At 54.7% G+C, this 13,224-nt stretch overlaps 1 protein-coding gene across 1 annotated transcript in view; it reads right to left on the reverse strand.

Annotated features, from left to right (window-relative positions):
- Positions 1-182: 182 nt before the first annotated feature.
- LOC118700867 (alpha-actinin-4-like) overlaps positions 183-13,224 on the reverse strand; it is a 13,720-nt gene continuing 678 nt past the window's right edge. The window contains exons 2-10 of the mRNA XM_054518171.1: positions 12,154-12,292; positions 10,465-10,584; positions 8,464-8,550; positions 8,155-8,242; positions 7,650-7,728; positions 7,495-7,576; positions 4,148-4,233; positions 1,869-1,961; positions 183-440 (exon numbers count right to left, since the gene is read on the reverse strand). Coding sequence (XP_054374146.1) covers positions 183-440; positions 1,869-1,961; positions 4,148-4,233; positions 7,495-7,576; positions 7,650-7,728; positions 8,155-8,242; positions 8,464-8,550; positions 10,465-10,584; positions 12,154-12,292 — 1,032 coding nt within the window. The remainder of the gene's footprint in view (positions 441-1,868; positions 1,962-4,147; positions 4,234-7,494; positions 7,577-7,649; positions 7,729-8,154; positions 8,243-8,463; positions 8,551-10,464; positions 10,585-12,153; positions 12,293-13,224) is intronic.

Genomic DNA, 13,224 nt, shown 5'->3' on the forward strand with positions numbered 1-13,224 from the left:
GGTGGATTTGGGGCAGTTCAGGGTGGATTTGGGGCCGCTCACAGTGGATTTAGGAGCCCAGAGCCCCCAGACTCACCGAGACCATCCTGCCCTCGGAGGGCATGAAGGCCAAGGCAGATTTGGGGCCGTTCAGGGTGGATTTGGGGCCGTTCAGGGTGGATTTGGGGCAGCTCACAGTGGATTTAGGACCCTAAATCCCCCAGACTCACCGAGACCATCCTGCCCTCGGAGGGCATGAAGGCGGGCCGGCCGCTGAGGCGCAGTTTGGTCTGCAGGGTGTTGAAGTTGATCTCCAGCTGACATTTCTCCTGCACCTTGGGGGGTTTGTGCACCCGCCGGTACTCGCGGAAATCCTCCAGCTTCTGCTGCATGGCCGGGATGGTCTTCTGGGGGTCCCGGGCCTCCAGCCAGGGGATGGTGCGCTGGATCCAGGCCAGGAGCTGGGGGGAAAAGGGGATTTGGGGTGTGGGATGGGGCTGGATCCAGGCCAGGAGCTGGGGGAAAAGGGGATTTGGGGTTTGGGATGGGGCTGGATCCAGGCCAGGAGCTGGGAAGGGACAGATTTGGGGTGTGGGATGGGGTTTGAGGTTTGGGATGGGGTTTGGGATGGTCTTCTGGGGGTCCCGGGCCTCCAGCCAGGGGATGGTGCGCTGGATCCAGGCCAGCAGCTGGGAAGGGACAGATTTGGGGTGTGGGATGGGGCTGGATCCACAACAGGAGCTGGGGGAAAAGGGGATTTGGGGTGTGGGATGGGGCTGGATCCACGCCAGGAGCTGGGAGGGGACAGATTTGGGGTGTGGAATGGGGTTTGAGATGGGGTTTGGGGTTTGGGATGGGGTTTGGGATGGGGTTTGAGATGGGGTTTGGGATGGGGTTTGGGATGGGGTTTGGGATGGGGTTTGGGGTGTGGGATGGGGTGTGGGATGGGGTTTGGTGTTTGGGATGGGGTTTGGGATGTGGGATGGGGTTTGGGGTGTGGGATGGGGTTTGGGGTTTGGGATGGGGTTTGGGATGTGGGATGGGGTTTGGGGTTTGGGATGGGGTTTGGGATGGGGTTTGGGATGGGGTTTGGGGTGTGGGATGGGGTGTGGGATGGGGTTTGGTGTTTGGGATGGGGTTTGGGATGTGGGATGGGGTTTGGGGTGTGGGATGGGGTTTGGTGTTTGGGATGGGGTTTGGGGTGTGGGATGGGGTTTGGGGTGTGGGGTTTGGGATGGGGCTGGATCCACACCAGCAGCTGGGGCAGAGGGGATTGGGAATGTGGGAGGGGGGTCTTTGGGGTGGTTTTTGGGGTTTTCCCCCCCTTACATCCGAGGCCGGGCACTCACAGTGCTCCATGGGGGATTTGGGGATATTTGGGGTGGTTTTGGGGTGTTTTTTGGGGTGCTTTAGGGGTGTTTTTGGGGTGTTTTTTGGGATGTTTTTGGGGTGTTTTGGGGGTATTTTTGAGGTGTTTTTGGGGTGTTTTTGGGGGTATTTTTGGGTGTTTTTGGGGGTATTTTTTGGGTATTTTTGGGGTGGTTTTGGGGTATTTTTGGGGTGTTTTTGGGGTGATTCTGGGGTGATTTTGGGGGTGTTTTGGGGATGTTTTTGGGGTGTTTTTGGGGTGTTTTTGGGGTGATTTTGGGGGTATTTTTGGTGTGTTTTTGGGGTGTTTTTGGGGGTATTTTTTGGGGTATTTTTGAGGTGGTTTTGGGGTGTTTTTGGGGTGATTTTGGGGGTGTTTTGGGGATGTTTTTGGGTATTTTTGGGGATGTTTTTGGGGTGTTTTTGGGGTGATTTTGGGGGTGTTTTGGGGATGTTTTTGGGGTGTTTTTGGGGTATTTTTGAGGTGTTTTTGGGGTGTTTTTGGGGTTTTCCCCCCTTACATCCGAGGCCAGGCGCTCGTAGTCCTCCATGAGCTGCTCGTTCTCCTGGTTCACAGCCAGAACTTTGCAGATCCGGTTGGCCGCCGTCTCCGCCTGCGGGAATTCCGGAATTCCGGGAATTTCGGGAATTTCGGGAATGCGGGAGGGGGAATGTGGGAATGGGAATGTGGGAATATGGGAATATGGGAGTGGGAATATGGGAATGGGAATGGGAATATGGGAATATGGGAATATGGAGAAATGGGAATAAGGGATTGGGAATATAGGATTTGGAATATGGGAATATGAGATTGGAAATATGGGAAAATGGGAATATAGGAATATGGGAATGGGAATATGGGAATATGGGGATATGGAAATTTGGGAATATGAGAATATCGGATTGGGAATATGGGAATATGGGAATATGGGGATATGGGAATACGGGAATGTCAGATTGGGAATGAGAATATGGGAATATGGGATTGGGAATATGGGGATATGGGATTGGGAATTTGGGATTGGGAATATGGGAATGGGAACTTCAAAAAAAGTTTGAAGGAAAGAAAGGGGAAAGAAAGGAGGGAAAAAAGGGGAAAAAATTGGGAGAAAAGAGGGAAAAGGGAGGGGGGAGGGAAAAAAAGGGGGAAAATTTGGGAGAAAATTGGGACAAAACGGGGAAAAAAAGGGGAAAGTAAAAGAAAATAAAAGAAAGGGGAAAGAAAAAGGGAACCCCAGCCCTCGGTGGGTCTGATCCCGATCCCAATCCCAATCCCAATCCCGATCCCAATCCCGATCCCAATCCACCCCAGGAGGAGGAGGAGGAGGAGGAGGAGGAGGAAGAGGCCGGGCTGGAGGTACCTGGGTGGGAGGCAGAGGAGGAATCCAGGAGGAGGAGGAGGAGGAGGAGGACGAAGAGGAACTGGGAAGGGCCAGGAGGAGGAAAATCCAACGGCCGGGGAGGAAGGAAAGAAAGGAAATAAATAAAGGAAATAAATGAAGGAAATAAATGAGGGAAATAAATGAAGGAAACAAATAAAGGAAATGAAGGAAATAAATGAAGGAAATAAATGAAGGAAATAAATGAAGGAAATTCATAAATCAGATAAAGGAAAAGGGGGAAGGGAAAGGAAAGGAACGGAGGAAGGGAATGGAAGAAGGGGAAAAGGAAGGGAACAAAGGAAAAGGGAAAGGAAGGGGATAAAAGGGAAAAGGAAGGAGATAAAAGGGATAAAGAAAGGAAAAAGGAAGGGAATAAAGGAAGGGAATGAGAAAGGGAATAAAGGAAGGGGGAAAAGGAAAGGGATAAAGTAAAGGGCAAAAGGAAGGGAATAAAGGGCAAAAAAAGGGAATAAAGGGGAAAAGGAAAGGGATAAAGTAAAGGAGAATAGGAAAGGAATAAAGGGCAAAAGGAAGGGAATAAAGGGGAAAAGCAAGGGAATAAAGGGGAAAAGCAAGGGGATAAAGGGGAAAACCAAGGGAATGAAGGCAGGGGATGAGGAAGGGAAGCCATGCAGAACCCCGAGGAAAAGGCAGCGTGAGCTCAGCAGAGCCAGGCCCCGCTTCCCCTGTGCCCAGGCCAAGCAGAGCAGCAGCCAGGCAGGTCCCAGGTCCCAGGTCCCAGATCCCAGGGCAGATCCCAGGTCCCAGATCCCAGGTCCCAGGTCCCAGATCCCGGACCCCAGAGGGTCCTAGAGGGTCCCAGCTCCCAGATCCCAGGTCCCAGAGGGTCCCAGAGGGTCCCAGATCCCAGATCCCAGAGGGTCCCAGAGGGTCCCAGAGGGTCCCAGCTCCCAGGGCAGGTCCCAGAGGGTCCCAGAGGGTCCCAGCGGGTCCCAGAAGGTCCCAGAGGGTCCCGGAGGGTCCCAGAGCCCAGGGCAGGTCCCAGCGGGTCCCAGAGGGTTCCAGCTCCCAGATCCCAGGTCCCAGAGGGTCCCAGAGGGTCCCAGCGGGTCCCAGAGGGTCCCAGCTCCCAGGGCAGGTCCCAGAGGGTCCCAGAGGGTCCCAGAGGGTCCCAGCTCCCAGGGCAGGTCCCAGAGGGTCCCAGAGGGTCCCAGAGGGTCCCAGAGGGTCCCAGCTCCCAGGGCAGGTCCCAGAGGGTCCCAGAGGGTCCCAGAGGGTCCCAGAGGGTCCCAGCTCCCAGGGCAGGTCCCAGAGGGTCCCAGCGGGTCCCAGAGGGTCCCAGAGGGTCCCAGAGGGTCCCAGCTCCCAGGGCAGGTCCCAGAGGGTCCCAGCGGGTCCCAGAGGGTCCCAGAGGGTCCCAGAGGGTCCCAGGGCGGGGGCGCTGGGGCCGGGCTCACCTTCTGGGCCCCGGAGAAGGCGTGGTAGAAGCAGGACACGTAGGTCATGATGGCCTTCTCGTCGGGCCGCAGCGTGCCCACGATATCTGCCCGAGAGCACAGACAGCCCCGGCTCCAGCAGCGCCCCCGCCTTCCAGAACATTCCCAGCGCGGGCGGGAGGCGCCACCCGGCCACGGCTCAGGGGGGCTCCAACTGCCTTGGGGCCCTCCTCAACACCTCCCTGGATTGCCCATGGATTCCCATGGATTGCCATGGATTGCCATGGATTGCCCATGGATTCCCATGGATTCCCATGGATTGCCATTAATTCCCATGGATTTCCATTAATTCCCATGGATTTCCATGGAACCCCGTGGATCTCCATGGAACCCCGTGGATCTCCATTCATTTCCCATGGATTCCCATGGATTGCCATTGATTCCCATGGATCTCCATTAATTCCCATGGATTCCCATGGATTGCCATTAATTCCCATGGATTCCCATGGATTGCCATTGATTCCCATGGATTCCCATGGATTGCCATTGATTCCCATGGATTGCCATTAATTCCCACGGATTTCCATTAATTCCCATGGATCTCCATTAATTCCCACGGATCTCCATTAATTCCCATGGATCTCCATGGAACCCCGTGGATCTCCATTCATTTCCCATGGATTCCCATGGATTGCCATTAATTCCCATGGATCTCCATTAATTCCCATGGATCTCCATTAATTCCCATGGATTTCCCATGGATTTCCATGGATTCCCACAGATCTCCATTAATTCTCATGGATCTCCATTAATTCCCATGGATCTCCATTAATTCCCATGGATTGCCATGGATTTCCCATGGATTTCCATTAATTCCCGTGGATTTCCATTAATTCCCACGGATCTCCATGGAATCCCGTGGATCTCCATTCATTTCCCATGGATTTCCATGGATTTCCATTAATTCCCATGGATTTCCATTAATTCCCATGGATTTCCCATGGATTTCCATTAATTCCCATGGATTTCCATTAATTCCCGTGGATTTCCATTAATTCCCACGGATCTCCATGGAATCCCGTGGATCTCCATTCATTTCTCATGGATTTCCCATGGATTGCCATTAATTCCCATGGATTTCCATTAATTCCCATGGATTTCCCATGAATTCCCATGGATTTCCCATGGATTTCCATGGATTTTCATGAATTTCTCATTAATTTCCCATGGATTTCCATTAATAATTCCCACGGATCTCCATGGAATCCCGTGGATCTCCATTCATTTCTCATGGATTTCCCCATGAATTTCCCATGGAATCCTTTGGATTTCCCCAAAATTCCCATGGATTTCCATAGATTTCCATGGATTTCCCATTGACTTCCATGGATTTTTATGGAATCCCAGATTTCCAAGGATTCCCATTAATTTCTCATGGATTCCCATGGATTTCTATGGATTTCCCATGGAATCCTGCGAATTTCTGATTGACTTCCGTGGGTTTTTATGGAATCCCACAGATCTCCAAGGATTCCCATGGATTTCCATGGAATCCTGCGGATTTCCACTAATTTCCCATGGATTTCCAAATGGATTTCCCACGGAATCCTGTGGACTTCCCATTGACTTCCGTGGATTTTTATGGAATCCCACAGATTTCCCAGGACTCCCATTAACTTCCCATGGATTTCCCCATACATTCCCGTGGATTCCCCGTGGAATTCCCGTGGAATTCCCACACCCTCAGGACGCCCAGGCAGGTTTAACCCCTCATGAGCCGGCCGGGGGCGGTCCCGGAGCCCCCCGAGAGCGACAGCGGCCGCGGCTGCAAGGGAAGCGAGCGTGAGAGCGGAGAGAGAGAGAGGGAGAGAGGGAGAGAATTCCAGGGGGGAAGGTTCCGGAAGGGGCGGGCCCGGGAGGAAGGTTCCGGAAGCTCCCGGTACCTTCTGGGCCCCGGAGAAGGCGTGGTAGAAGCTGGACACGTAGGTCATGATGGCCTTCTCGTCCGGCCGCGCCGTGTTCACGATGTCTGCGGGGAACCGCGGGGTTAAACCCGGAGCAAACCCGGAGCAAACCGGGAGGAAACCAGGAGCAAAATGGGAGCAAAATGGGAACAAAATGGGAGCAAAATGGGAGCAAAATGGGAGCAAAATGGGAACAAAATGGGAGCAAACTGGGAGCAAACCCGGAGCAAACCGGGAGCAAACCGGGAGCAAAATGGGAGCAAAATGGGAGCAAAATGGGAACAAAATGGGAACAAAATGGGAGCAAAATGGGAACAAAATGGGAGCAAAATGGGAGCGAACCCGGAGCAAACCGGGAGCCAACCGGGAGCAAATTGGGAACGACTGGGAGCAAACCAGGAGCAAACCGGGAGCAAACCGGGAACGACTGGGAGCAAACCGGGAGCAAACTGGGAGCAAACTGGGAGCCTTTCCCGGTTGGAATTCTGCTCCAAAGGCCCCAGATCCTGGGGGATCCACCTGGATGGGATTGGGGCGGGATGGGGGAAATCTGGGGTTGGGTTGGGTGGTTCCAGTGGGGGTCCTGGAATTGTGGGGTCAGAGAGTTGTGGGATTGTGGGATTGTGGGATCAAGGAGTTGTGGGGTCCTGGAACTGAGGGCTCCAAGAGTTGTGGGGTGCTGGAATTGTGGGATCAAAGAGTTGTGGGGTGCGGGAATTGTGGGATCAAGGAATTTTGGGATCCTGGAGTTGTGGGGTCCTGGAATAACGAAATCCGAGAGTTATGGGATCCTAGAAAAAGAGAACGCCAGGTTTGGGGGATCCTGGAATCGTGGGGTCCTGAAGTAATGGAATAACAAAATCCGAAAGTTATGGGATCCTAGAAAAAGAGAACGCCAGGTGTGTGGGATCCTGGAATTGTGGGGTCCTGGAATAATAAAACCTGAGAGTTATGGGATCCTAGAAGAAAGGAATGGCAGGTTTGTGGGATCCTGGAATTGTGGGGTCCTGGAATTGTGGGGTCCTGAAGTAATGGAATAACAAAATCCGAGAGTTATGGGATCCTTGCAGAAGGGAACGCCAGATTTGGGGGATCCTGGAATTTTGGAGACCTGGAATAATGAAACCTGAAAATGATGGGATCCTAGAAGAAGGGAATGCCAGGTTTTTGGGATCCTGGAATTTTGGGATCGTGCAGCTTTGGAGACCTGAGAGTTCCGCAGCCCCGGAAGTACAGGATGATAAAATCAAAGAACCACGGAGCCCTGAGCATCCCAAATCCTGGACAAATCCACCTGCACAGCTGGGAATTGGCGTGAAACAGGAGAAACCCAGGTCAAACCAGGGATCCTGTGAGGAAATCCCCCCCCAGGGCCGGGAAGAGATCCCGGGATCCCCCACTCACCCTCGGCGTCCAGCATCTTGGGGATGTCCAGGTACTTCTCAGCCACCTCGAAGGCGTTGTTGAGGTTGGTGACGGGGTCATCCTGGGGGAGGAGGGGCTGCGTGGGTGGGGATCCCCAAACGCCCGCGCTCGCCAGGGCAGGGGCCGCGCTTTACCTTGCGCAGTTTGTCGTACTCGATCAGCTCCGGGCGGTGCCGGTGGATGAGGGCGTTGAAGGCCAGCCCGTCCTTCCAGCTGGGGGAAAAAAACGGGGATCAGATCCCGGGAATGTGCGGGGAAACGGGGATCAGGTCATGGGGAAAATGGGGATCAGGTCATGGGAATGTGCAGGGGAAACGGGGATCAGATCCCGGGAATGTGCGGGGAAACGGGGATCAGGTCATGGGGAAAATGGGGATCAGGTCATGGGAATGTGCAGGGGAAACGGGGATCAGGTCATGGGGAAAATGGGGATCAGGTAATGGGGAAAATGGGGATCAGATCACGGGAATGTGCGGGGAAATGGGGATCAGGTCATGGGAATGTGCGGGGAAAACGGGGATCAGATCCCAGGAACCTTTGGGGAATTCAGGAATACTGACCCTGCCTGAGCCCAGCCCGCCCTGGGGAATGAGAAAGAGGAAGAGGAAGAGGAGGAGGAGGAGGAGGAGGAGGAAGGACCTGATGTGGAAGTTCTGGACGTTGACGTTCTTGTACGGCGCCGTTTTCCGCTGGCACCAGAGCAGGAGCCCCTCCTTGGCCGAGGTCTCTGCGGGAGCAGGAGCAGAGATTGGGGTGGATCCCACGATCCCGGGGCCAGATCCCAGGGGTGGATCCCGCGGGTGGATCCCACGATCCCGGGGGCAGATCCCAGGGGCAGATCCCAGGGGCAGATCCCAGGGGCAGATCCCAGGGGTGGATCCCACGATCCCAGGAGCAGATCCCAGGGTGGATCCCACGATCCCAGGGGCAGATCCCGTGTCCCGTTACCTTCCACGGAGATGTCCTGGATGGCGAAGCGCAGGATGATCGTCCAGATCATGCCCAGCGTCATCTTGGCGTTCCCGTCCACGATCTCTGCGGGGAAAACGCAGGGAATGGACTCCAGGTGGGAATTCCAGAGGGAAAACACAAGGAATGGACTCCAGGTGGGAATTCCCAGGGGGAAAACGCAGGGAATGGACTCCAGGTGGGAATTCCCAGGGAATGGAATCCAGGTGGGAATTCCCAGAGGGAATTATGGGGTTGGGGGACCCTGGAATTGGGGGGCTCCACAATGGAGGAGTCAAAACCTCGTGGGTTCCCCAGATGAACGGATCCCACATCAGGGAGTCCTGCAGTAATGGGATCGTGGGACCTGGGAATGGTGGGATCCCGGATTTATGGAGTCTCAGGACACAGAACTCCGGAATTACGGGACCCAAAAATCATGGAACGCCAGGATTAGGGGATGCAGGATTCGTGGGATTGCAGGACTGGAATTCGTTACAGAACCACGGAATCCTGGGATTATGGAACTGTTTGGGTCGGGAAAGACCTCGGAATCCACAGAGGGGGAAAGGAATCCCACAGGGCAGGGCAGGGCAGGGATTCCGGGCTCCTCATCCCGGCCCCACGTTCCCAGGGCTGCCCCCAGCAGCCCCGGCCGTTGTTTTTTGGGAATTCCTGGGCTGGGGGCGGGCGCCGGGCGTCTCCGGGCTCGGGGCCGGTCGGGACTCGCTCGGCTCCGGGCACGCGGAGCTTTCCCGGCTCAATCCCAACAAACCGGCCCGGCCGGAGCCGCTGCCAGCACGGCCCGCCCGGCCCCGGAGGGATCCTGGGAAACGGTCCTGATCCCACAGGGAACGGTCCTGATCCCACAGGAGTGATCCCAATCCCACAGGGAATGACCCTGATCCCACAGGGAACGGTCCTGATCCCACAGGGAATTATCCCAATCCCACAGGGAACGGTCCTGATCCCACAGGGAACGATCCCGATCCCACAGGGAATGATCCCAATCCCACAGGGAATGACCCTGATCCCACAGGGAATGGTCCTGATCCCACAGGGAATGGTCCCAGAAATCCTGCAGGAAACAGTCCCAATACTGCAGGGAATGACCCCAGATCCCACAGGGAACAGTCCCAGTCCTGCAGGGAATGATCCCACAGGGAATGGTCCCAATCCCACAGGGAATGACCCCAGATCCCGCAGGGAACAGTCCCGGAGATGCCACAGGAACGGTCCCAATCCCACAGGGAATGATCCCAGATCCTGCAGGGAACAGTCCTGATCCTACAGGGAATGATCCTGGATCCCGCAGGGAATGACACCAGAGATCGCACAGGGAACAGTCCTGATCCTACAGGGAATGAACCCAATCCTGCAGGGAACAGTCCCGGAGATGCCACAGGAATGGTCCCAATCCCACAGGGAACGATCCCAACCCCGCAGGGATAATTCCATCAAAACCCACAGAACAGCCTGACCTCCACGAGCTGCACCCGCTGCCTTTGAGTTTGGAATCCCGGAATTCCCAGAATTCCCCGAATTCCCAGAATTCCCAGAATTCTCAGGCACCCTGTGACTCAGTAGGAAGGCGGTGGCACCACTCGGGTTTGGGGCAAGTTTAAAGGGTTTGGGTCGAGTTTAAAGGGTTTGGGTCAGGGTTAAAGGGTTTTGGGTCAAGTTTAAAGGGTTTTGGGTCAAGTTTAAAGGGTTTTGGGTCAGGGTTAAAGGGTTTGGGTAAAGGGTAAAAGTCAGTGTTAAAGGTTTTAGGTCAGGGTTAAAGGGCTTAGGTCAGAGCTAAAGGATTTGGATCAGGGTTAAAGAGTTTGGATAAAGGTTAAAGGGTTTAAGTCAGGTCTAAAGGGTTTAAGTCAGGTCTAAAGGGTTTAAATCAGGGTTCAAGGCTTTCGGTAAAGGTTAAAACCCCTCAAAACCCCGATTTTGGCCCAAAAGGGGCCCTGGGGTGTTGGATCCCAGCGGATCCCCGGGGCGGGGCCTCACCCTCGGCGCCGATGGAGACGAGCTTGACGCCTTTGCTGGCGATGAAGTCCAGGGCCTTGTTGACGTTGTTGATCTTGTGCACCCTCATCTTGCCCCGCTCGGGCTTCGGGAGCCGCTCCCCTGAAACGGGAACGGGGCAGCACTGAGGGGTGTGGGTCAGGGTTAAAGGGTTTGGGTCAGGGTTAAAGGGTTTGGGTCAGGGTTAAAGGGATTGGGTCAGGGTTAAAGGGTTTGGGTCAGGGTTAAAGGGTTTGGGTCAGGATTGAAGGGTTTGGGTCAGGGTTAAAGGGTTTGGGTCAGGGTTAAAGGGTTTGGGTCAGGATTAAAGGGTTTGGGTCAGGGTTAAAGGGTTTGGGTCAGGGTTAAAGGGTTTGGGTCAGGGTTAAAGGGATTGGGTCAGGACTGAGGGGTGTGGGTTTGGGTTAAAGGGATTGGGTCAGGATTGAAGGGTTTGGGTCAGGGTTAAAGGGTTTGGGTCAGGACTGAAGGGTTTGGGTCAGGGTTAAAGGGTTTGGGTCAGGGTTAAAGGGTTTGGGTCAGGGTTAAAGGGTTTGGGTCAGGACTGAGGGGTTTGGGTCAGGGTTAAAGGGATTGGGTCAGGACTGAGGGGTGTGGGTTTGGGTTAAAGGGATTGGGTCAGGATTGAAGGGTTTGGGTCAGGGTTAAAGGGTTTGGGTCAGGACTGAGGGGTTTGGGTCAGGGTTAAAGGGTTTGGGTCAGGGTTAAAGGGTTTGGGTCAGGGTTAAAGGGTTTGGGTCAGGACTGAGGGGTTTGGGTCAGGGTTAAAGGGTTTGGGTCAGGGTTAAAGGGTTTGGGTCAGGATTGAAGGGTTTGGGTCAGGGTTAAAGGGTTTGGGTCAGGACTGAGGGGTTTGGGTCAGGATTGAAGGGTTTGGGTCAGGACTGAGGGGTTTGGGTCAGGATTGAAGGGTTTGGGTCAGGATTGAAGGGTTTGGGTCAAGACTGAAGGGTTTGGGTCAGGGTTAAAGGGTTTGGGTCAGGGTTAAAGGGTTTGGGTCAGGATTGAAGGGTTTGGGTCAGGGTTAAAGGGTTTGGATCAGGGTTAAAGGGTTTGGGTCAGGGTTAAAGGGATTGGGTCAGGACTGAAGGGTTTGGGTCAGGGTTAAAGGGTTTGGGTCAGTATTGAAGGGTTTGGGTCAAGGGTTTGGGTCAGGGTTAAAGGGTTTGGGTCAGGATTGAAGGGTTTGGGTCAGGGTTAAAGGGTTTGGGTCAGGATTGAAGGGTTTGGGTCAGGGTTAAAGGGTTTGGGTCAGGGTTAAAGGGTTTGGGTCAGGACTGAGGGGTTTGGGTCAGGGTTAAAGGGTTTGGGTCAAGTCTAAAGGTGTTTGGGGAGGTTTCAGTGCTTTGGGCCAAGCTGGGGGAGGGTTGGGCCCAGTTTAAGGATTTTGGGCCCAGTTTGAGGATTTTGGGGCCAGTTTTGGGTCTTTTGGCCCTGTTTAGGGATTCTGGGCCTACCTAGGCTGTTTTTGGGCTGAGTTTGGAGGATTTTAGTCCCAGTTTGAGGATTTTGGGCTGAGTTTGGAGGATTTTGGTCCCAGTTGGAGGATTTTGGGCTGAGTTTGGAGGATTTTGGTCCCAGTTTGAGAATTTTGGGCTGAGTTTGGAGGATTTTGGGCTGAGTTTGGGGGTTTTTTGGGGCCCAGTCTGGGGTTCCGTGCTCAGGCCTGACCTGAGATGACCTCGAGCAGCAGCATCAGCTTGAGCCCGTCCCGGAAATCCTCGTCGATGTTCTCGATCTGCGTGCCCGCCTTGCGCAGGTGGGAGTTGCACCAGGCCGTGAACGTCTGCGGGGCAGGGCTGGGGTCAGTCTGGGGGACCCCGGGTTTTGGGGGCACCCCCGGGGTCAGTGGGGACCTCCAGGGTTTGGGGGCACCCCCGGGGTCAGTGGGGAACTCCAGGGTTTGGGGGGACCCCCGGGGTTTGGGGAGAAAATGGGGAATTGGGGCCCTCAGGATTCCTCATCCCACTGGGAATGACCCTGGGCTATTGATCCCATCAGAAATGACTCCAGGTTATTGACCCCATTGGGAATGACCCCACTGGGAATGACCCCACTGGGAATGACCCCACTGGGAATGACCCCACTGACCCCATTGGGAATGACCCCATTGGGAATGACCCCATTGGGAATGACCCCATTGGGAATGACCCCACTGACCCCATTGGGAATGACCCCATTGGGAATGACCCCATTGGGAATGACCCCACTGACCCCATTGGGAATGACCCCATTGGGAATGACCCCATTGGGAATGACCCCATTGGGAATGACCCCACTGACCCCATTGGGAATGACCCCATTGGGAATGACCCCATTGGGAATGACCCCACTGATCCCATTGGGAATGATCCCATTGACCCCACTGGGAATGACCCCATTGGGAATGACCCCACTGGGAATGACCCCATTGGGAATGACCCCACTGACCCCATTGGGAATGACCCCATTGGGAATGACCCCACTGATCCCATTGGGAATGATCCCATTGGGAATGACCCCACTGATCCCATTGGGAATGATCCCATTGACCCCACTGGGAATGACCCCATTGGGAATGACCCCACTGGGAATGACCCCACTGATCCATCAGGATATTGACCCCACTGGGAATGACCCCATTGATCCCATCACATTATTGACCCCACTGGGAATGACCCTGGACCTTTCATCCCTGGGGAACGCCCAGTGCCCCAACCCCCAGCTCCATTTACACGGAACTGGGACGGCTCCGCCCCAAAA

This window comes from Molothrus ater, chromosome 39 (genome assembly GCF_012460135.2).
Source record: "Molothrus ater isolate BHLD 08-10-18 breed brown headed cowbird chromosome 39, BPBGC_Mater_1.1, whole genome shotgun sequence".
NCBI classification, from domain to species: Eukaryota; Metazoa; Chordata; class Aves; order Passeriformes; family Icteridae; genus Molothrus; species Molothrus ater.